This window comes from Diceros bicornis, chromosome 1, assembly GCF_020826845.1.
Source record: "Diceros bicornis minor isolate mBicDic1 chromosome 1, mDicBic1.mat.cur, whole genome shotgun sequence".
Lineage (NCBI taxonomy): Eukaryota > Metazoa > Chordata > Mammalia > Perissodactyla > Rhinocerotidae > Diceros > Diceros bicornis.
In genome coordinates this window covers 20,320,127-20,345,182 of record NC_080740.1, presented here as the reverse complement: position 1 = coordinate 20,345,182, position 25,056 = coordinate 20,320,127, and the positions used below count along the sequence as shown (strand labels likewise).

The 25,056-nt window shown below is 35.7% G+C and overlaps 1 protein-coding gene across 10 annotated transcripts in view; it reads left to right on the top strand.

Annotated features, from left to right (window-relative positions):
• KIAA0825 (KIAA0825 ortholog) overlaps positions 1-25,056 on the top strand; it is a 370,351-nt gene that overhangs the window by 153,691 nt on the left and 191,604 nt on the right. For 9 of the 10 annotated variants that reach the window (XM_058530923.1, XM_058531045.1, XM_058531081.1 and 6 more), the window contains 2 exons: positions 7,860-8,039; positions 18,917-19,141. In XM_058530923.1, the coding sequence (XP_058386906.1) occupies positions 7,860-8,039; positions 18,917-19,141 (405 nt within the window). The remainder of the gene's footprint in view (positions 1-7,859; positions 8,040-18,916; positions 19,142-25,056) is intronic. The other variant, XM_058531423.1, reaches the window with a different exon arrangement.

Sequence of the window (25,056 nt, the reverse complement as noted above, 5' to 3'; positions counted from 1 at the left end):
CCATTGTCACAGATGCTGGAGGACTCTATTCATTCACTCAACAAATATTTACTTATTTATTGACCAAATATTTACTGACCTCTATGTAAGGTGCCTGCAGTCATATAATCTTATTATGTTTCTTAACCAGATAGTTAGAACTTGGTATAAATCCGTGAGTTTAGGAGTTTTTAAAGACCTGTTTGGCTGTGTTTTGTTATTCTTGCCAGTGCCTACTGCTAAAGCAAAGTCCCTCTTTGCTCCACGAGTGGTTCAGTTGAATTAAAATTAAATCCAACTTTGGTGACCTGATAGCAATCATTTCTTTTCCAATTGATAATCTCCTAAAGCAGAACATCCCTTTGTGCTTCTACCTTGCTTCTTTATCCATTCGAACTGCTCACTTTCATTTGTAAACTTAAAGGGCTTGAATTTAATTTAAAAGTCTATTTGCAAACTTTAGAGCCATGATTCCTAGATTCAGTTTTATAGAATAGTAGTCTTGCTGGACACAATACTAGAAAAGGGTTTCATGGTCAAAAATGCTTAGAAACATTATATACTAAAATTCCTTCTTGGAGAGTCACAGGGCTTATGAATAATTAAAAGCTCTGAGAAATCTTGCAGACAACTAAGCGTTTAATATTGTTGAAGCTAGCATATCCAGAACATACGTCCTACCTATTAACATCCCATGAAATGCACTTTAAAAATCTTACCTTATAAAAAGCATGGGGAAAAACCCTAGTAGATATAGGTAGATACAGCCAAAACTGTTTCAAAAAGGTTTACCTATCTACATTTACAAATATGTAAATAAAACAATTTCTAAACATACAGAATTGCCTGTGTATGCCATGTACAGATTATCAGTTTCCAAAGAATTGGAATCAATTGCTCAATTATAAATCTCTATTGAATGTAGCTATTTGCTTGATGAATCAGAGAGTAGTTTTCTACTTTATTCATTAAGTGTCAGCCACTTTAAGACTTGGTTTCTTCATTTGTTAAAAAAAAATGGAGATAATATCCACCTCATAGAATTTTTGTGATGATTAAGATAAATGGGAAAATGTAAAAACACTTAGCATAGTGCTTGCACCGTTGTGGATAGTTGATGAAGACCTGTCTCTCATCTCAGCATCATCATAGCCCTGAATTTGGGACTGTGGGTATTCAAAAGAGGTAGGAATCTGATGTTTAGTCGTTATTTGGATACTGAGGAAAACAACACAGAATAAGTTGTAAGTGCTGAACTTCAATTTTTATATGAGCATTTTAGAATGTCAAGTAAGAAAATAATTCCCAGGAAAAAACTTGGGAAAGAGGATCCCTAAAAAGAATGATTTTTTTGTCATGATATATTTCAGACCCATTTCATGAGACTTCCCTTTTAAATTTTCTAATTTTGCCCAAATGAGAATAGTTTAAGGGAAAAAAAATAATAATCAAGTCATATTTGATTAAAAACTTATAAATAAATGGCAGGTCTTTATATCAATTGTTAGCTTCTTATACAACAAACTGCAAGATTTTCAAAACTAATTTTCAAGTCAGGTTTCAATTTTATTTTTGCTAATTTTCATTGTGAACTAGGCTGTGGCATTCAAAGTTAGTGCTTCCTTAAAACAATTTTCATGTGATACTCCATTCTTTTTTCTAGGGTATTAATTTATTGGTTAGTGTTTTAGGTTTTGAGTCCTTGTTTTATATGCTGCATTTTCTATTCTTGCACTTTTTATCTCATGCCTATGTCTGAAGTGAGTCTTTCAGCCTCTTCCCTTTGGTTAGGGATGCTCGTTAGTGTCTGGTTAATTCAGTGTCCCTGAGCTCATGGCACACTCTTCCACAACATTGCTGCCAAATACGTTTTAGTGACTCAGCAGGAGCTTGTCATTAACAACATTCTTGTAGAAAATAAAAATTAAGCAGTCTTGGAAAGCAAAGTGCTAGTGTACCATGTATGTGTAAATCTTTGGTAGCAATAAACACAGTCTCCTGGTGGGTTGATGGTCGAGTTCCTTGCCTGACACCACCCTTCCTTTGAAGCACTAACAAGTTCAGTCCTCAAAAGGAGTTTAAAATAATGTCTGCAGTGAAAAGGGCCCTTCAGTGTTATTGTAAAGACAATCTGTTTCCAAATCTTGTATTTATTTATATAATGTATAAACCATTTGATAGATAAAGGAGAAGGCAGATGGAATTCAAAACAGCAGCTTTATTATTGGTAAAACCTGGGTCAGAGAATATGGCTTTAAATATGTGGCTTGTCAACACTGCTCTCCAGAATTATGCTGATCCCTCCATTCTTCCAACCACCCTAGCTCCCCGCTCACCACCCCCCAAGCCACCAACAGAGCTGAAAACCACAGGGGTCCCTTACAGTGGCAGAGCCTGCCCTAATAGACTTAACAGAGGGGAGAGCAGGCCAGAATGCAACCCCCTGCAGTCAGGCGAGCCGCAAAAGCCAAGCCAACGATGCCTAGTCCCCTCACCCCAAACTCACCACTGAAAAGAGTCCCTCATCCTTCCTTAGAATTAGGAATGGGGAGCAAGAGGAGTGTGCCTCATATTAAAGGAGAGGACAATAAGAGAGTCCAGGCCTAGGTTAGATGTAGATCTGATAAGAATACACCTCTCGGGTAAAATTATTGATTGAGGGAGATGAGGCTATGTGGATGATGTTTGAACAATGGATACTTTAGGCGGATCTATCACTCTTTCACTACTAAAGATCCTGTAAAGACACCCTTGGAGGATTTTACATTAAATAAACAAATGTGTGGTCCAGAGGGCAGAGGGAAAGAAAAAGGAAAGGGCTAGACCTATATGTGAAAGAGAAGGGAAGGGACTCACTTAAAAAGCAGGTTAAAATAATAAAACTCTAGCTGAGTCTTCTTGAAAGGAATAGGGGATATCAGATCGAAAGAGAATACAGAAGAATATTCCAATAGTGTAGGAAATTCAAAAGCTAAGAAAAAACAATGTTTACGGATGAGCATTTGGCAAAGGTATTGGTTTTCACCAAGTTTCTAAGGCACAGACCTTAGAAACATCTGGAATCTGCTGAGGGTCACTCTCTAGCCAGGCCTTCTTACACACTGGGTGAAGTTCGACTTAGAAATTATCTTGGAATATTGAGGATAATACGAAATAAGACGACTGGATATGTAAGGCATAGATTATGGAGGACTTTAACAGGCAGCCAGAGGTGTTTAGATTTAATATATATTCCGAGGAGTGTTTTGATTAAAATAAGAGGTAAAGAAAACCTAAATTATATTAATAGTGTTGGAACAAAGAAGAAGGGATACAATGGAAAAAAATCAACATATGATTCATTATGGAAAGGGAGATGAGGGGAGAGACATATATTTATTTTATTTCGTCTAAGAATTCAGAAAAGGAATACAAATTGCTAAGGCATTGAGCCTGGAGATGAACAGATGATGGTGGTGTCCTAGACAGAAACAGGGAACACAGCAGGAGGGTGAAAGAGAAAGGTAAGAGCTAGAGATGGGGAATTTAGAAACTTCTGCATAAAAGGGATCTTTGAAATTAAAGGATAAGAGAATTGCTAAGCCAGGTGTAAAGCAAAGCAGTGAGGCTGGAAGAAGGCGAAGGCCAAGGTTCTGGGGCAGTCCCCGTGGGCCAGTGCCCTCTCCCCGCCACTACCTGTTTTTCTTAACAGTTTTATTTGAACACAGTCTTGACCCTTCATTCATATGTTGTCTCTGGCGGCTTTTGTGTTACAATGGCAGAGTTGAGTAGCTGAGACCAAATGGCTTGCAAAACCTGAAATATTTACTCTCTGGCCCTTTATAGAAAAAGTTTGCCAAGCCCAGTTCTAGATGATAAAAAGAGAAAGAACTACAGAAAAGATAAGCCAATGAGGCACCCTCAAACCAAGAGAGCATGACCATAAGGAAGTCAAGAGAGAAAAAGGTTTCCAAGGAGTAGGAAAGAAGAAAGGACACAGTGGATACGAGGAAGATGAGGCTTGGGGGAAAAAATTGAATGTTATGACTAAGAAGTAAATGTAATTCCAAAATATCAATTACTAGATGGACCAAAACTCAACAAAAAATACTCAAGAGATCTATTTTTTTCTTCTTCCTCCCTTCCTTTCTTTCTTCTTTGCTATTAAAACATCAGTTAAACATGTAGCACTGTTCTAGGTGCTGTTGGAAGATATCTAAAGACAAGATGCACATCCATAGAAAGTCCAATAAGAAAACAGTATTAGAGAGGTAATGAGATAATGTATGTGAAAGTGTAGAAAGCTACATGAAATTAAGGTATTTCACGTTAAGGCAATTACCACAAGCCACATACCTGGTTTGGAGTGAGTACCTTGCATTCAGAGGTCACTGTCAATAAAATGCCAAAGCAGGCTTTGAGAAATTTGACATTATAGTTTAATGCAAACAGCAGAGGCAAATTCTTAACCACTTTTGCCCAACTTTGGGGCAAGTTACTTAATTTCTCTCAACTTCACTTGTTCCTCTGTAAAACTAGGATAATCAACACTCATTCTAGAGAGTATTATGAAGATGAAATGTAAAGCAGCTCATGTGATGTTTGGCGTACAGTCCGTACTTTGTGAATAGAAACTCTGTTTTTATGGAGCAGGTATATATCTCAATTCATAAACTCCGATGTACAAGAAATATCTAAATCGCTTATAGTCTTCAAATCAATTTTATTAGGATTCTGAGCCCCATCCTACCAGGCTGGTGGAACATTTGACCATAGATATTCTTAGGGCTCTCACCCTCACCCCTGGGTGGTGCAGACGTCCCTGCGAGGCTTTATTGATCATCTGTTATCTGGTCACCTAGTTACTGCGGAGATACCATGTCGCTGTCCAAGTGCTCCTGCCAAGTGCAGCAGTCAGGTGTAACTTGAAACCCTTGATGAGACAGAGAACCTGTGTCAGGGATCCAGCTTCCCTCAGAGCCTCACCCAGACAAGCCTCCTGAGCACTGCCATCCAGCAAAGGGCAGGCAGATGCTCCCCCTTATAGACCCAGAGGCTTTTCTCTCCTGTCCCAGAGCATCCTCTCTCTAAGCCCTCCAAACCCTCGACTTGTCCACCTGCCGAGACACATGATTCCACTTTATATCATATGGTAGTGCCAATATTTTACTTTTTATGGCCTACAAAAATGGCTATTTCATGTAGTTCAAACTAATAACTACTCAATAGATTTAGTTTTTCTTCTTCTTTTTTTTATAAGTCTAAGAGGGTAACTGACTTCAGTCTATTTGTGCTTTTCAAATAGCAAAAATTCCTGAGGCAAGTAAAGAGAAATAGACTACTTTATTCTGGGGCAAGGGAAAATAGAGAAAAATAAAAAATAATATTTCATTGAAGTGTCTTGACACATTTATATGGTAATAACAATAATACTTATTATTTTTATTATAACTATTCCACATATCCATCCGCCTTTCTCCAACTGCGTTGTCATTGCATGATTTCTGGGGCCTCAGATTATCCATGCTCTGTTGATTGTCTAGCTTTACTCCCACCTCCCTCACACCAGTCACACTTCCGCCATGCCACCCCACCAGCAGCTACCTGTCCTCTCTCCATTATACCAACTCTTCTGTCTTCCTGGAAAGTACCTCCCCCACTTCAACCTCGTCATGCTGATAAACCTCTACTCCTCCTTAAAGACTTCGCTGAGACACAATCTTCTCTGTGACTTCTCTGTGTTCTCCCCAAAAATTTAAAGCATCGTTGTCTGTATTTCCACAGTGCCTTAGACTTAAGGTACTTAGATTTAAGGTGATCAAATAATTTATCATCTAAACTGGGACACTTTAAAGAGTGAAAGAGGAGGCTGCTAATAATTACACCAGAACAGACATAAACCAGGACTGCCCCTGCCAAACCAGGATGTATGATCACCCTACTTATCCTTATATTGCTGTAACAATTGTTTACATGTCTATCGTTCCCTCCCCCCACAAACACACACACACACGGACAGTGAATCCCTGGAAGGCGTAAGCCTCAGCATGTAGTGTAGTGACTGTTGACACATTAATTGATTGATTAAATAATAGGAATTTTATTGAAAGAGAACATTCTAGACTAGTGAAATGACAGACAAAAAAAAAGCAGATGAGAGTGAACATTTACAAGGAAAGCAAGTAAACCAATTTGGGTGGAACAGATGTTTGGGGATTATAATACCACTTGGGAAAAGATTGTGGAAACTTAATTGTCAGGCTAAGAAATTTCTAACAAAGTGGAGGAAGAGGGGAAGGTTTAAACATGGGTGAATGACATGAAGGATAACTGATAGTTGAATGAAAGATGAATTGGAGGCAGGGAAAGGCAGACAGAACTGATGAGACTATTTCGATAATAATGATGAAATTATGATGCCTGGACTAGGACTCTGTCATATAACCCTTTATGCTTGATGAAAAAGTCAGGGCCCTTTAGATTACAAGTGATGGAAACCCAAATTGGCCTCGTTTAACCAAGAAGGGAAATTTATCAGCTCAGCTAACATAAATATAAAGGCATTGCTAGATCCAAGTTCTCAAACAGTGTCATCTCATCAGGAATGTTCTCTTCATCTCATGGTTCTACTTCTTACTGTATCTGATTCATTCTCAGTCAAGTTCTCTCCAAAATGGCCATCAGTAACTTCCAGCCTACATTCTACCAGTTTAACAACCCAGTAGAAAGAGAATACCACTTACCAATGGTTCCAGCAAAAATCCTGAGGAATGTTCTCTAGATCATGAAAATCAAATCACAGAAATTAGATTATCAAGAGGAAACATAAAAGTAATGAGCTTCCAAATGAGCAAGACAAAGAAAGGTACTCATTCCCAAATAATCTAGTTTACGTTTTTTCAAGATATTTAAAATCTGAGACAAGATATGAGTCATTATCTTTAATTCAATAAATATCTTTACATATTATGATACTAGACACATTGTGCTAATTATCTAAAGAAAATATGAGTTATTATTTTACCTTTGCAGTCCAACCTATAGATGCAACAGTAGTGGAACTTCTGATAACTGATCTTTGAAGAAGTCATAATGGGGCCAGAGGAGGGCTGAAGGGGGCAATTAAAATGGCACTATCTTTGTAAGAATTCCTATATAGTTTTATTGATAAACCTCTTTATTCTGAAATGATAGGATATATGGGTTTGAGAGATATCTCTAAATTTATTTGTAGAATTGATAGTATAATTCTGAGAGCAGTATAAATGTGAATTTTCCACGAAGTTTATGTTCTGCATAAAGAGTATGGTAATGTTCAGAACACAAATCCCAAAGAGAGATTCAAAGATTCAACTAGTTTTAAATAGGTTTTAGATAACGAAAAAGCATGTATAAAATAATTCTGTTTGGTGTTCAAGTTATACATACATATATTCATTTGTGTCTTTTTTTTATAATACAAATGAAATACTGTACCAACTATAGTGACTATCCTTGGTTGATAGGATTTGGTAGAATTTTAGTTGTCTTAGTTGTCTGGATTTTTTACAATTTCTAAAATTAATGTGTATTACTTGTAAATGAGAAAAGGAATCCAAAAGTATTTTCTTTAAGAGAAAAAAGACATAAAGGGACATATTCCCTGACATAAAGGGAAACTAGCGTTGTCCTTTGAAGTGATGTCATTGTGGTCCTTTTCACAATGTTTTTCCCCCACAAATATCCATGAGTATCTCAGGAGCAATATTGGGTTACATGGACCATTGATCTGAAAGAATGTGGCATTTCTCTAATTATGTAAATATTACTCAAATACATTTTTACAGCATTATGCTAGGGTATGGGATAAGAATCTAATCATATTCACTGATACCTACTAAATCATTTTTGTTCTTTTCAAGATTGCACCTTGCAAGAACAAGGTTCTGATACAGAAAATAATCTGAACCAAGGATCCAGCTTGATGGAAGCCATCTTTAAAGTACTGTACCATTGCAATTTTTCTCCACAAACATTTGGAAATGTTTTTGTGAGCTACATGGAAGAAGAACAATTATGGGACTTTTTATATAACGTTCCAGGTATGAGGAATTTACTATTTGTAAAAAAAGTGTTTTATAGGTACTTAAATGTATCTTTAAAGATGTTTTAAATTCTTGTTGATGTCACTTTTGCTGAGTCTGTTATTTATAAAAGTATATCTTATATTTTTTTCAGTATAAATAGGCTTCTTTTAGGAAACATTAACCATTAGTTCCTATCAAAATTTAGTATACTTGGGACAAGGTGAGGGGGAAGTCGAGAGGGAAAAGTATATAATGCAGATTTTCTCCTTTTTTTATTATTAGGAAGTATTCTCTTGTAAATATTTAATTTAATATTTACCACAAATTATGTTTTGCTATTGAGCACTTAAGACATTAGCAAGATGTGAAAAAATATTTTGTGATTCTTGGGTGCTTTTATTAAATAAACTGATGGACAAAACTACTGGTCAATTTTCCTCAAATGTGTAAGGCATTTATTATTATGACCATGGTGCCTCTCTCTCTATAAGGCAAGCATGTCCTATCATTCCTTTGGGGACAATATGTTTTTTCCTTCTCTATTGTTCTGCCTATAGCTAGAACAGATGTTAAAGACAGAGCAGGTTGCATATCTGACTAGGAAGTGTTCATGAGTTCTCCCACCTTCAGGACCAGGTATAAAGATTCTCACCTTGTTTTATCCTTCATATCCTGCCTTTAAATCTTCATATGTAATATCTTGGGAAAGGAAAAGATGAAAACTTAGTGGTTATCTTATTAGTCCATTAACCATTTACATCATTTACATTTCAACCTGTGAGCTTTCTTATACACTAGTTTGAAACTGATATTTTCATGAAATAGTTCCTAGGATCTGTATAAAAAATCTAACTGGCTCATAATCATGGTTTCCTTCTTCCTGGACTTTTTATTTTTTTATTATTGTTGTTTTATTTTGTTTTGTTTTTGTGAGGAAGATCAGCCCTGAGCTAATATCCATGCCCATCCTCCTCTTTTTGCTGAAGAAGACTGGCCCTGAGCTAACATCCGTGCCCATTTTCCTCCACTTTATGTGGGACGCTGCCACAGCATGGCTTGACAAGTGGTGCGTCGGTGTGCGCCCGGGATCCGAACCCGGGCCACCAGCAGCAGAGTATGCACACTTAACCGCTACGCCACAGGGCCAGCCCTTTCCTGGATTTTTGACTATCCTCCAGATATTACTTGAATATCTTTGTAGCTATTTTAAAGTCATGTTACATCTTCTCTTGGTCATTATCCCTGCAAAATAGCAATAGATAACTTTTTGTAATGGTTTCAAAAATCTCAACCTATCACTTAAAGACTCTATAATAATTATTTCCTTTTAAAGTTTTATCTCCTACTTTCCATGTTTTCTCTCGCTGCTTCCTTTTAACCCAAAGAAGGGGTGGTTTTCTAGTTAAAAAGACTGAATTACTTCTGATGTAGACTCTATTGAACTAAAAGAAAAACAACCTTGAAAGCCCCTCCCCCCGCTGCTGTTTTTAGTTGTTCCTGGTGAAGTAAGAGCCGAATTCTCTCACGAGATTATAAAGAATTGGTGAACTGTGTGCTTCAACCGCTATTCATCCTTCGACTCTTAAGTTCTTGAACTGTTTTGACACAGCACAAAACTGCACTGAAAATGACCTAGGAGATATCAATGGATTTCAGGTGGTGGCAGGAGAAAGAAAAACTGCTACTTGCTCCTAATTAGTCTTCTCTTTGTCTACACATTGAGCAAACCCTCCTCCACAAGGTCAGACAAGTCTCTTGAAACAGGTGTGACACACAGTCACAGAGCCCAAATTGTATGGGGAGGCTCAAAGGAGCAGAACTTCACATTGGTGAAACGTCCTTGGCTTTTGTACAAGTTGTTTCTCCATAAACATTAAATATTCTCTGGGTCTTGAATATTCTCTGGAACCTAAGGCCTTGCAGTGGTCGTGAGGAACTGTGTCTTTGTCTTTTCTCTGCTATGTAAGTCCTGGCAAAACTTTTCCTTTTCTTCTGTTACCGATCATGGTTATCTTAAAAAACCCTAATAAGATAATACAATATACCAATTCATAAGAAAATTAAGCCTTTTACTATACTTTCTGTTTAACATGAAAATACGACAGGTTTAAAGGAAATATAGCTGAGTCACGTAGTCATGATCCCACAATATTTGCATCTCACCACTAATAGATCTATACTTCAGTAAATGTAATTAACCTACCCAGATCACTGGAGCACATTATTTAAAAACTGGTGTGTCTTCTTCCTCTCGAAATACTGTCAATGGTTTTTGTATAGCTTATCCGTAAAACATCAGTGGTATCATTTTAGAGTAGAAAGGCAAGGATGAAGTAGCCAGTATCCTCTTATTATTGCTGAGTAAACCAGGGTCAGAGATGTTAAGAGACTTGCCTAAGATTGTCCACTGATTAAACTGAAGAATCAGAACAAGAAACCAGAATTTCTGACTCATAGGCTATGTTATTTCTCTTTCTTTTTTTCTATTAGACTAAATTTTTTGAAACATTTGCTTTATGAGCATATGAATTCAGTAATGAAATATACAATCTGATTTTATAATTAGAAATCCAACACATAGCTCCTTAGAGTTAACATAAGCTAGGGGGGAAAACAAGAGTGAAAATATTCATTAAAAAATATTATAAAAGATAGAAATACAAAAAATAATTAAGTTGGTGACCTCATGGGCATTTCAAAGGCAAATGCACTCTCTAAGAAATAGATTTGGTAGCAATCATTGCAGGCCTATAGCCTCAAAGTAGGTCAAGTGATCTTCAGTTGGGCAAATAAAAATATCAAAGCATATATTACTTTGACTGTTCTTCAGTCACTCTATTCCTTAACTTCCTTTTTCTTTTAAGAGAGATAAATATCTTTACCACACCCTGTGAGTTAAACTTTATAGGAAACTACTAAACTATTTTTCAAAGTAATCATGTCTTTTTACATTCCCACCAGTAATGTATGAGAGTTTCGGTTGCTCTACACCCTCACCAACACTTGGAATTGTCTTTTTGATTTTAGCCATTCTAAGGGGTATGTAGTACTATCTCATTGTGGTTCTAATTTACAGTTCCCTGATGGTTAATGTTCTTAATGGTCATTTTAAAAAAATTCTTTTGTAAAATATCTGCTCAAAACTTTTCTTCATTTATTAATGGGATTGTTTGCATTATTGAGTTGTAACGAGTCCTTATACATTCTCAACACAAGTTATTTGTCAGATACATGTGTTAATAAAATTTTCCCCCAGTCTATGCCTTACTTTTTCATTTCCTTAACAAAGTCTTTTGATAGGGAGAAGTTTGTAGTTGTGATGAGTCCAACTTATCAGTTTTCTTTTTGTGTTCTAAGAACTATTTGCTATCTCAAGAGTGCCAAGATTTTGCCTACGTTTTTTCTGGAAATTTCATAGTTCTAGTTTTTATGTTTAGTTCTATGATTGATTTCAAGTTGATTTTTTTTTGTTTAGTGTGAGAGAGGTAATTGTTGAAATTCATACTTTTTCATACGGATATATAATTTTTCCAGCACCATTTTTAGAAATCACCATACTTTTCCAGTTGAATTACTTCAATGCCTCTGTCAGAAATCAAATGACCAATTGATCAAATGTATGCATCTATTTGTGGACTCTCTATTCTGATACCTGGAACTATGTGTCTCTATTGTTATTTGCTTTCTGTTTGTCCCATCTAATCTTTTTTCCTTTTTCCCTCTATTCTGGCTTTCTATTGGATTAACTGAGTATTTTTCAGTATTACATTTTATCTTTGCTAACGGCTGATTAGGCAGCCCTGGTAGTCTAGTGGTTAAGATTCTTATAAATTTCTACTTCCTTTTGGAAGAAGAATAGGTCCCATCCAGCTTCCGCCTCATAATCTCCTTATCATTCTTCTCATGGAATAAAATGACAACTCTCTTGCCTACTCTGACATAGGCCCAGGTAAAGTGAGGGGATAAGCTGAGGAATAACTAATGGCCCCAACCTTTCAGGAATTTAGACGAACACACAGATTAGTACTAAGTGGCCACTGCTTTGATGGTGTATATTCTATTAGAAAAGATTGAATTGCTAGTATACACTATATCTGTATTTTCTATACTTTCTTTCTCTGATTGTTCTAGGCTAAGATAGTTGTTACTCTTAATTTTGCATCCACTGACAGGATCAGTAATTGTAATCGAAAGACAGGTAGAAATATGAGCAGACAGAACCACTGGGTTGGGAATAAATTCTCACAATGCACCGAAAGCCACCACATAACAGGGAGGTTTCCTGTTCCCTTTGAAGGGGCCAACACAGCAAATATCCCTTTGCTTCATGTACTAAGAGAAACCTAACTGGCTGCAAAGAATGGAGATAGAGTCAGCTTAGCCAGCCCTGGTGGTCTAGTGGTTAAGATTTGGAGCACCACCACGGCCTGGGTTCGTTTCCAGGTCAGGGAATCACACCACCTGTCTGTCGGTTGTCATATTACGGTGGCTGCCGTGTTGTGATGCTGAAAGCTATGCCACCTGTATTTCAAATACCAGCAGGGTCACCCATGGTGGACAGGTTTCAGCAGAGCTTCCAGACTAAGACAGACTAGGAAGAAGGACCTGGCCACTCACTTCTGAAAAAATTGGCCATGAAAACCCTATGAATAGCAGTGGAGCATTGTCTGATATGGCACCAAAAGATGAGAGGATGGCACAAAAAGACCAGGTAGGATTGTTTCATCATTTCACCAGCTCTGTTATTTTTGGGTATGTTTCTATTAGCTGATTTTTCTCCTGATTATGGACCACAGATTTTTGTTTTCGTTTTGTTTTTTGCATATTTAGTAATTTTTGATTGAATGCCAGATGTTATGAATGTTATGTTGTTGAGTGTCTAAATTTTGTTTTCATCCTTTACAGCTTTTGTTTTCACTAATAGTTGTTTTACTTGTAGATTTTCTAATGTTGAACCAGCCTTGCATGTCTTGGATAAATCCCACTTGGTTATGGTGCATAATTCTTTTTATACATTGTTGGGTTCAATTTGCTAATATTTTATTTAGTGTTTTTGCATCTATGTTCATGAGATGTATCGGTCAGTAGTTTTCTTTTCTTGCAATGTCTTTGTCTGGTTTTGGTAATCAGGTAATGCTGGCCTCAGTATGAGTTAGGAAGTAGTGTATCTGTTTCTGTGTTGTGAAAGCAATTGTAGAGAAATGGTATAATTTCCTCCTTAAATGTTTCGTAGAATTCACCAGTGAACCCTTCTGGGCCTGGTGCTTTCTGTTTTGGAAGGTTGTTAATTATTTATTCAGTTTCCTTAATAGGTATCAGATTGTCTGTTTCTGCTTGTGTGAGTTATGGCAGATTGTGTCTTTGAAGGAATTGGGGCATTTCATCTAGGTTATCAAATTCATGGGCATAAAGTTTTTCATAGTATTCTTTTATTATCCTTTTTGTTTGTTTGTTTTTGGGAGGAAGATCAGCCCTGAGCTAACATCTGATGCCAATCCTCCTCTTTTTTGCTGAGGAAGATTGGCCCTGGGATAACATCCATGCCCATCTTCCTCTACTTTATATGGGACACCACCACAGCATGGCTTGATAAGGAGTATGTCAGTGCATGCCTGGGATCTGAATCTGCGAACCCCGGGCCGCCAAAGCAGAGCACATGCACTTAACTGCCGCGCCACGGGGCCAGCCCCCTTTTATTATCCTTTTAATGTCCCTGGATCTGTAGTGATATTCTCTCTTTCATTTCTGATTTTAGTAGTTTGTATCATCTCTTTTTTTTTCTTAGTTAGCTGGGCTAGAGGCTTATTGATCTTACTGATCTTTTCAAAGAACCAGCTTTTAGTTTTGTTGATTTTCTCTATTGATTTCCTATTTTCAGTTTCATTGATTTCTGCTCTAATTCCTATTATCTCTTTTCTTCTGCTTAGTTTGAATTTAATTTGCTCCACTTTTTCTAGTTTCCTAAGGTGAAAACTTAGACTGGTGATTTTAGTTCTTTCTTCTTTTCTAGTGTATGTATTCAATGCTAGAAATTTCCCTCTAAGCACTGCTTTTGCTCCATCCCACACATTTTGATAAGTTGTGTTTTCATTTTCATTTAGTTCAAAATGTTTTTAAGTTTCTCTTGAGATTTCTGCTTTTGCCCATGTGTTATCAAAAAGTGTGTTGTTCAATATTCACATGTTTTGGGATTTTCCAGTTATCTTTCTGTTATTGGTTTCTAGTGTAATTCCATTGTGGTCTGACAGCAGACATTGTATGATTTACATTCTTTGAAATTTGTTAAGTGTGTTTTATAGCTCAGAATGTGGTCTGTCTTATGGAATATTCAACATGAACCTGAGAAGAATGTGTATTCTGCTGTTGTTGGATGAAGTAGTCTATAGATGTCAATTATATCAAGTTGATTGATGGTGTTGTTGAGTTCAGCTATGTCCTTACTGATTTTCTACTTGCTGGATCTGTCTCTGATAAAGGGGTGCTAAATTCTCCAACTATGATAGTATATTCATCTGTTTTTTCCTTGCAGTTTGATCAGTTTTTGCTTGACATAGTTTGACACTCTGTTGTTAGGTACGTACACAATAAGAATTTGTGTCTTCTTGGAGAAATGACCCCTTTATCATTATGTAATGCCCTCCTTTATTCCTGATAATTTTCCTTGCTTTGAAGTCTGCTTTGCCTGAAATTAATAAAGCTATTCCAGCTTTCTTTTAATTAGTGATCTGAACCGGCAAACCCCGGGCCACTGCCGTGGTGCACGCGCACCCAACCACTTGCGCCACCAGGCCGGCCCCTCCATCCATTTACTTTTAATCTACATCTGTCTTTATATTTAAAGTGGGTCTGTTGTAGACAACGTATAGTTGGGTCTTGTTTTTTGGTGCACACTGATCAATCTCTGTCTTGTAATTGGTGCTTTTACACCATTAATATTCAAGGTGATTATTGATATAGTTGAATTAATATTTACTTTATTTGTTACTTTTTTCTATTTGTTGCTCTTGCTTTTTGTTCCTATTTTTGTCTTCCACTCTTTTTCTGCCTTTCTTGGTTTTAATTGAACATTTTATATTATTCCATTTTTTCTCTTTTCTTAGCATATCAGTTATACTTCTTTTTTTTCTTTTTATAGTGGTTGCCCTAGAATTTGCAACATATATAGAGAGACAGTTTGCAACTAATCTAAATGCACTTTCAAATAACACTTCACTTCACAGGTTGTGTGAGTACCTTATAATAACAAAATAGTCCTAATTCCTCCCTCTCATCCCTTATATTATTGCTGTCATTCGTTTCACTTATATGTAAACATATATAAGTATATATGTGTATACATGTATATATATGTAAGATACATACATAAGTGAATACATTGTTGTTATTATTATTTTGAACAAATTTGTCTGTTAGATCAATTATGAATAAGAAAAATACAAGTTTTTATTCTACCTTTACTTATTTCTTCTTCAGTGCTCTTCTTTACTTTATGTAGATCTGAGTTTCTGACCTATATTATTTTCCTTCTCTCTAAAGAGCTTCTTTTAACATTTCTTGCAAGGCAGGTCTACTGACAACAAATTCACTCAATTTTTGTGTGTCTGAGAAAGTCTTTATTTTTCCTTCACTTTTGAAGGATAATTTTGCAGGGTACAGAATTCTAGGTTGGTGTTTTTTTCCTCTCAACACTTTAAATATTTCACTTCACGCTCTTCTTGTTTGCATGGTTTCTGAGAAGTTGGATATAACTCTTATCTTTGTTCTTCTACAGGTAAGGTGTTTTTTTCCTCTGGCTTCTTTTAGGACTTTTTATTTAGCTTTTATTTTCTGTAATTTGAAAGTGATGTGCCTAGGTATGGTTTTTTTAAGCATTTGTCCTGCTTGGTATTCTCTGAGCTTCCTGGATCTATGGCTTCTGTTTGACATTAATTTGGGGGAAATTCTCAGTCATTATTGTTTTAAATATTTCATCTGTTCCTTTCTTTCTTTCTTCTACTGTATTCCCATTACATGTATGTTACACATTTTGTAGTTGTCCCACAGTCCTTGGATGGTCTGTTCTGCTTTTTTTTTCAGTCTTTGTTTTCTTTGCTTTTCAGTTTTGGAGGTTTCTATTGATATATCCTCAAGCTCAGAGTTCTTTCCTCAGCCATATCCAGTCTACTAATTAGTACATGAAAGACATTCTTCATTTCTGTTGCAGTGTTATTGATCTCTCGTATTTCCTTTTGGTTCTTTCTCAGGATTTCCATCTGTCTACTTACATTGCCCATCTGTTCTTGCATGCTGTCTACTTTATCCATTAGAGCCTTTAGCATATTAATCATGGTTTTAAATTCCTGATAATTCTGATAATTATTATCAGATAATTATTATTTCTGATGTCTGATAATTCTAACATCCTTCCATCATCTGTTTCTGATTCTTGCTCTGTCTTTTCAAATTGTGTTTTTTGCCTTTTAGTATGTCTTGTAATTTTTTCTTGAAAGCTGGACATGATGTACTAGCTAAAAGGAACTGCCATAAATGGGCCTTTAGTGATGTGGTGGAGAGGTGTGGGGGAGGGGAAGCATTCTATAGTCCTCTGATTAGGTCTCAGTCATTTAGAGAGTCTATACCGCCTGGATGGTGTACTTCACAAATATTTCTCAGTTTTTTTCTCCCCTTTTAGGTAGGCAAGCATGGCTAGAGGGGGCTGGAGTTGGGTATTTCCCTTCTTCCAGGTCAGCATAAGCTCTGATAATATCCCAGTGGGTTAGGCTTTGTTTTAGTAGTTTCTCCTGAGGGCAGGCCTTAAGAAGAACAGAGTGCTCTGGCCTATTTCAAAATGTTCTTTTCTCCTCCCCTTGCTGGAAACGCTGGGGGATTTTTCTCTGATATTTACTATGGGAACCTAGTTGAGCACCTGGAGATGAAACTCACAAAAGTGTGGCAGACCCCTCACAACAGAATCCCCCTGGAGTTTTAATTCTCAGCCTTGTCTGCACTGAGCCTCCAGCAATTCATCAATTATGGTTTAGATTTTCCTGCGTTGGCACTGGTTCCCATGGTAGTTTCTGCTTGTGAGTCTCCACTCCAGTAAGCTGTGACTCCCTGTGTTTGCCTGTCTGTCCCTCCAATCTTGGGGGCAGTGGTTTGCCTTGTGTCCTTACCTCTCTTACAGATCCAAGAAGAGTTGTTTATTTTTCCATCTGTCCAGCTTTTTAGTTGTTGTTAAACAGGACCAAGTGGCAACTTCCAAGTTCATGATATGCAGAGCCAGGAAACAAAAGGCCTTACCACTTACTTTCTTTTCTTTATTCCTGCTTCTTCCCATTTCTCCATTTCTTCTTTCTTTATCTGTACCTTATCCCTACCATAAGCATCTGTGGATATTGATTAATCTTCCCTACAGTATCTAGTGCTCAAGATGTTTCAGAACCCTGCATCAAGAGAACATTAGGCAGTCCTACACTATAACATTGTAATTTTTCCAGAAAACTCTTATCTTAGGTAATAATAATAATAGCAAATACTTATATAGTGCCTACTGTGTGCCAATTACTTTACACAAATTAATTCATATAATTTTCAAATAATTCTTTGAGATAGGTCTATTATTTTCTGTATCATTTTCAATTCCTTGATTTTATTTTAAAAAGAATAAACATACCCTTTTAACAAAAGGAAATAGAAGAACTTCTGGCTATCTAGAATTTTTAGATACTTGAGCTGTATTTAATCCATGACTCCAAAGAGTTCAACCAAAATGAATATTAATTATTGTTATAGGAAAAAGGCATCTTTATGCCCTTCAATGAATTAAAGTCTTGAAACATCATTAAAAAGACAGACAGCTATACCCTCCACCATTTTCATAAAGAGCAACAGCTTATCTAACTAACGATTGTGCCATGTTAAAAAATTGACCTCTCAATATTTGATATTACCAAGATCCTCTTCACCGTGGTGGTTTTTAACAATGGATTGAGTATTTGAGAACTATCACCTCGAAATATGACAGGAAAACAAAGCATATAGGTGTTTTTCTTATTGATTCAAGTGATAGTCTCAGGACTTTCCAGTCACATTTAAAAAAAAAACACACACACACACTTTTATTGCATTTATCACACAAGTAATACATATTCATAGTGGGTAACACATATAATCAGAAAGAAGGCAGAGGGCAGAAAAAAGGAAGGGAGGGAGGGAGGAAGGGAGAAAAGGATGGAAGGAAGGAAGAAAAAGTAAAAGAAGAAGAAGGAAGAGGGAAATCCCCTGAAATCCCATCAGTCATTGATAATCACCATGGACACTGTAGGGTACATCTTTTAATTCTTTTATATATGTATGTAGATATGTTATTTTTAAAGAAAAATAGCATGTCATACTCTCTTCTAACCTGCTTTTATTTTTTTACTGAACAATATATGACTTTATTGTGCAGATGGATATACCTTAGCTAATTAAAAAAACCACCAATTATTGGACATTTAGATTATTTCCAATTTTTCTGTATATCCTTTACATAATTATAATTAATTTCTTAGGATAAAGTCCTAGAGAAGGAGTGAGTTAACAGGTGAGTAAATGTTAAAACTTTTGAGATTTTTGCCAAGTTGTTGTCTAAGAAGGTCATACAATTTTATTTCCACTAGTAAAGTGTCAAACCACCAGCAAATATTGTTATTCACCGTTATTTTAATTGCCACTCGCTTTATTACCAAGAAGAAGAAACTTGTTTTTCAAATGTTTATGGACTGTTTATCAATTATATGATTTCTAGGTTAAAAGCAGCTCTCCTTTCCTATGGCTTTCAACTAGATTATTGAGAAACTGAATTCCCAGTTGAACAAGGCACAAAATATTGCCAGATTCTGCTAACTATAATATGCTGTCTGATTTTAAAGTTTCAACGTACAAGGAGTCTGAGCTAGAGGTCATCCGATGTTTGAGAATGGCACTGACTGACGCTGTCAAGAACATTGTCCAGCAGATAATATCTGTGTTGAGTTCTGGGAGAAACTGGGAGACAAACCTAAACAAGCACAGTGTTCCTGAACATTTGCGTGAAAGCATTCCAAAAGAGTGGAATTATATTCCAAGCGAAACCAAAAGGAAAGAGTCAAGCAAAGGTATATTTGTCTTTCTGTAAGAACGCATCCCTGAAGAAGCAATTTTCTAGGATGTGAGATCAAGTAAAATTCTAAAAATTGTAAAATTCGTAAAGTATATTAGTCTGCTTTCCACCGTGTATATTTGAGACAAGTAATTTTCTTTACTGTGAGCCACATGATCAACAAAACTAGAAATGAAAATGACTGAAATGGTCATCTTTTTTATTTAACTACCAATTCAGAATTTTCAGGCTATTTTGTGTTTATGTTAGTATTCACAGATTAGTAACATGATTTTGACTAATTTCCTTTAAATCAATTGAGTAATCTCAAATTCATACTCTTGAGAAGATCGCTCTGATATTTAGTTTAATTATTCTTTCCTTGAAGTTTTTCTCCTGCGACTACAAATTATTACTTTCTCTTCTCTTAACACACCTACGTGTGTAGCTTTTAGGTCAAAAATAGCACCCCATTTAGTAACTATATTTTTCTGATAGGGTAATTTTTTTCCCAATACCTATGGTTCTGAATTCAGTGCATTGTTCCTATTCAGGGCAGCACATTTACTAAGTGAATTTAAGAACCATCATTTACCTACATTAATAATTTATTTTATTAATCAAGTCCTCTCTGCTTAAATGGTTTCTTCCCACTTAGATATTTGTACTCTCTGGGAATTTCACAAGAATCGTTTGAATGTATATTATGTATCTGTCTGTATTCATGAATCTTCTTTAGGATTTTTAAAATAAAACTTTTCCCTTTTATAGTCATCTTTAAAAAAGAGTATTTTTTCACTAACTCTAAGGAAACTTTCAGCAGTAAAATACTCAAGCTGAACCCACTGAAGTCAATTGAAGAGACTAGCTTTTCTTTCATTCTTCTCCATGGAGATCCTAAATAATGTGGCTCTTATCCAGCGACCTTATATTACAAATTCAAATCAATTATCTATCTGTGACCTTTCATAGTAATGCTTTAATTCTGTCCAAGCCCTGTTAAACTGCCTTTGAGTCTAGTAAAGCCGTTTAATTGAAATTGGAAAATGTCAGCTTTTCGTTACTTAAGCTCTTCCTTGTCTGAGTTGTTACCATCTCTCCTTAGTTCTAGCTTTTGGATATCTCATAGATTTTGAACAATTCAAAAGGCATGATCTATGATTAAAATATCATGTCATATGAGTAGCGCTATTTTGCTTGTGACTTTCAAGTTGTTCTATTCATGAACAATTTTTGTTTCTACAAGCATTTTGGAATTCTTCCATAACATTTCAAAGAACCATCTCTGGTTCCAAAAAATGCTTACTTCGTAGATATCAGTTCTTGTGGTTTTCCTTACCAAGTAATATTCTTCATAAAATTATCACTAAGACTAGAAGTACAACACTTCTACAATAGACAACCATGAAGGAGTGCCAAATCACATCAATATATAAAAGAAAGTGGTGGAGGAAAGTGACTTTATAAAGCATTTTGTGCATTTCAGGTGCATATGACAATAGGAGAATACCATTGTTCTTCATTTCTGCCTCTTTTAGGCTGACAGTGCTCAACCTTCATTTTCATTACAGTATACAAGACAGATAACATTTACATGCCAGATATTACATCTCTTATTCATTCAATAGATATTTACTAAGTGAATTACTGCTACATACCAGGCACTGGGGTTGAGGTAAACTATAAATAATGTTATCTCCTCTTGGTTCTTGAAGACTAGTATAACTGTTTCTAAATGGGGGCAAACACCTCAGGGGACAGGCAAGACAATTCTTTGGTGTGTGAGAAGAAAGGAAGAAATTAAACTTTACTAAAGTTTCATATGGAGATTGTCACTGGAGCTCTCCCTTGGTCTGTGAGTAAGCCAGTCGTGTGTTGGGGACAATGTTATTGGGAAGGGGATGGACAGGGTAACCTCACTCCTTCATTAGCTTTCAGCATACAGTAATGAATTGAGGTTGTCCTTTGTATTTCAGAGTCTAGTTTTAGCAAAATTAATCGTTACAAAACACATAAGGAGCTTTAAGACATTCCTGTAAATCAACAGATCAACTGCGCTTTAAAACTAATACTGGGAATGCAAGGAAGAGCAAACAGTGACAAAGTGAAAAAGCTCATGCTTATTTCTATTCCTAACATGGGTTCTTTCTCAGCCGTATTATAAGGTAAAACAATGATGATCTGATAGATTTGGCCAAAAAAAAAAAGAAAAAAGGAAAATTGTTGGGAAACCATTTGAAATATGGCTTTTCATACATTATTGTTAAACATAAATCCCTCCTGAGTATTATGCCTTGAGATATTAGCTAAAGATAGTTTGAAGTCATCTTGATTAGCAAAAAATTTCAAAACTAAGCTTCCAAAACATGAAGACAAACCTCTGTAATCGTTTTCAGCAATGTTTTAAGTCAAGAGATATTTAATCCAGTACTTTGCAACATTTGTCCAAATAATGATAAATGTTTACAGGCCTTATTTTAAGGATTCTAACTTATTAAAAGACAAATAGTCACTAGCTTAAGGGAACATTTGTCCTTCCTGACACAGTGAAAGTGACAGAATATGGAAAACAGTAAGGTGACAAACTAAAACACATTTCTTTATTTCTTTGTCAGCAAATACTGTTACATAGAAAACACTGAAGATTAAAAGAAATACATATTACAATAAATTATACAGTGTAGGAGATTTACCAAAGAGTTGAATGAAAGTTTAGATGTTTCTGGTGTAGCTCAGCTTAGGTATTCGCTTCCTTATGTTTCAAAGAGCAGATACACAAAGAACTAGTTGTTTTGTTTCTTTGACAACAGTTAAATGAAAGATATACCAGAGAATATATTTTCTTAGCAGTAAATTACTTTTTAAATACAAAGAATGCTTTATGGGGAAACAGTTGGAGTAATTGTTTTAACTACAATGGATTCTAGAGAGGAAACAGAGGTAGCACCGCAAGGACAGTGTGTTCATGGCATAGTCCACATGCAGATGGTTGAGAAAGAAATTGATAACAGAAATACGCAAAGTGCTGTCAGAACTCCTTAAGGTAGTTTATTTTATAAAACCCAGAAATATTAGCTTTATAAAAACTACTGTCACCTATAGAAATATCATGGCTACACACTTAAGAACTTAGAATTTTTCTAAGATGATTTAAAATATTCCAAATAAGAGTTTCAGTGATTCTTGAACATTTTTCCTAAAAATACAAAAATGAAATATTTTTCAATTTGTTTGCAAGAACAACTAATTGACATCATGGATGATAAATATTTATTAGTCAAATTTCAACACCAGCCTTTGCCTATTTGGTGGTTGAGATTGAAAAACAAGTGCCATGATTCTCCAGCACAGTTACTGACACCCTTCTTCCGTGTGGATCCATGTGTGTTCGTGTAGCAGGTTTTTCACCTTGACAGCCATTAAAACCGAGTACTGAAACAAACTGAACTTAGAACCTGACCTTTGAATCACTGTATCGCAAAAAGTTAAGCCCGGATTCTAAAAATAATAAAGCGTATTAAATCACATTATCCTGACTCAATAAATTATTATTGACATTTTATACCATTAATAAGCAAAATTTAAAAATTAAGTTTAAGACATTATTTTGTCTTTGCCTCATTCATTGTAAATTTTCTTTTTGCATGTTTTGTAATCCATAAAATATATTATTACAGTCAGTAGTACATACATAGGAAGAAAGAAAGGATAAATACATAAATATACATATCACATTGCATTTATTCTATGACATTCGTTTTTTTTCACATTTTATCAGCTCTGAAATTGGGATGGCTCTTAGAGTATATTGCATATATATGGTTTAGATAGAAGTCAACTTATTTAAATAAAGACAGAAAAATGAATGTGTGACATTCTTAAAAGATGCCTCCCTGGTGTGTTGTTAACATTGTCATGGACTCAGAACCCCTGTGATTAGTAAAATGGATTTATTAATTTGTCATCAGCCTAAAGGTTCTGATTGGAATTTGCTTTAAGTTTTAATGAAGCAGTTGGGGATTTGAGTACCTGGAGTCCTCAGATTTTATAAAATATCAGTAGAGGTGCAGGTGTGAAGAGAATTGGTAATCTTTCCTTGATATCTACTTAGATTGTCAAATATTTACCCAGTGTCTTCAGTTAAGCTCTCTTTAAGATAAACAGAACATAAGATATAATCTTTTAAGTCAACTACCTGACAGTAGAATAGGGAGAATGGGACACAAACACACAAAGAACAATAAAATATTTAATATAATTTAAGAACACAGAGAACAGTGGTCACAAAAGAGTTTTTTAATTTTCTTTATCTATATTTTAAGCCTCGTCTAAACATATTCATTTGAATAAAAAGAAATATTTTTTGTGGAAGTATTTTTTACCAAGTACCAAACTAGATGCTTTCACATTTATTATTTTATTTAATACAATAGTCTTATGAGATCATTCAAATATATACTGGACCCAGTTTTTAAAAACTTGTAAAGACAACTTCAGTTAATTTTTAAAATGATTCTTAAGTTGTTGTGAATTTCTGAGGAGTCACTAGACTAGACATATGTTTTCCAAGAGCTTTGTACTTTTTTAGAACAGAGTAACTTCTTTAAATGTCACAAATATATTGAAAAATCTTTCACATTGTTTTATTATTTTTGTTCAGTAAAAACAGTAAAGAATGTTTTACTGAAGAACTCAAAGCTACCTTCTTTTGACTTCTCACTCAGTTCCAATGTTCAAAATCAGTTATGTACATAGTGGATTAAAACACCATGTCTGGCTTTGTGGGATACTCAAGAAGCAAAGAGATTTTTTTTTCCATGCTCATGAGGAGCTTTTAGTCTAGTTGTAAAGACAACTCATGAAGACATAAATAACAATATAACATGAACAATAATAGATGATAATATAAAAGATGACACACCATGGCACATTATGGACCTAATTACCAAAACAGTCATATGGATAATAAGTTCTAGTAAATTCATAGGAGGAGATGACTTTGAACCAAGAGTTGAAGAATATGTGTGACCTGTGAAGAGAGAGGGCATTCCATGTGAGAATAATGAGATGTTCGGAAGCCTAAAAAAGAGGATAAAACAAAGATGGGTTCACAGAAACTGGCTGAGGCTGGATTGTGGAGCATTTTGACAGCCACACTCTGGAGACTGATCTCATAACAGTGGAAAGCAGTTAAAACAGTTGTAGCAGAGAAATTAGATAATAAAATTCATAGTATATGAATTTGACTTTACAGTGCAGGGCTGGGGCTGGGCATAGTCTGGAGCAGGGAGATGAGTTAGGAGACTACTGCCGTAGTCCAGGCACCATTTGAGAGGAAGGGCTTGAATAGGTTGGTAGCCATGGTCACAGTGAGGTAAAACTGATTGTCAGAGAGGAGGGGTTAGGAAGATTTATCAGTGTGCTCCCTGGTCTGGTATGAAGGATCAATAGGAAAATTTGAAAGATTTAAAAGTAAGGAAGGAAGGAAAGAAGAAAAAAGAGAAGATGGGGGTCGGGGGAAGAGTCAGGAAAGCCAGGCCTGTTTGGGAGGAAAACAACAAATTTGGTTTTAGTTATATTGAGTTAATGATGACTTGGACAGAGAAGTAGAATGCTCAACAGGGAGCTGAAGTTGTAGGATTGCGACTCTGGAGAAAGGCCAAGACTGAAGATTCTGGAATCATCTAGAAGAGTGGTTCTCAACCAGGGAAGATTTTGCCCCCTGGGGGCATTTGGCAATGCTTGGAGACATTTTTCGTTGTCACAACTGAGGAGGATGCTACTGGCATCTAGTGGGTGTAGGCCAGAGATGCTGCTAAAACATCTTACAATTCATAGAACAGCTCCTCACAATAGTGCCAAAGTTGAGAAACCTTGATCTAGAGGAGGAAGATCAGTAAATCCTTCAGTGAAATAACATCAAGCAAGGGA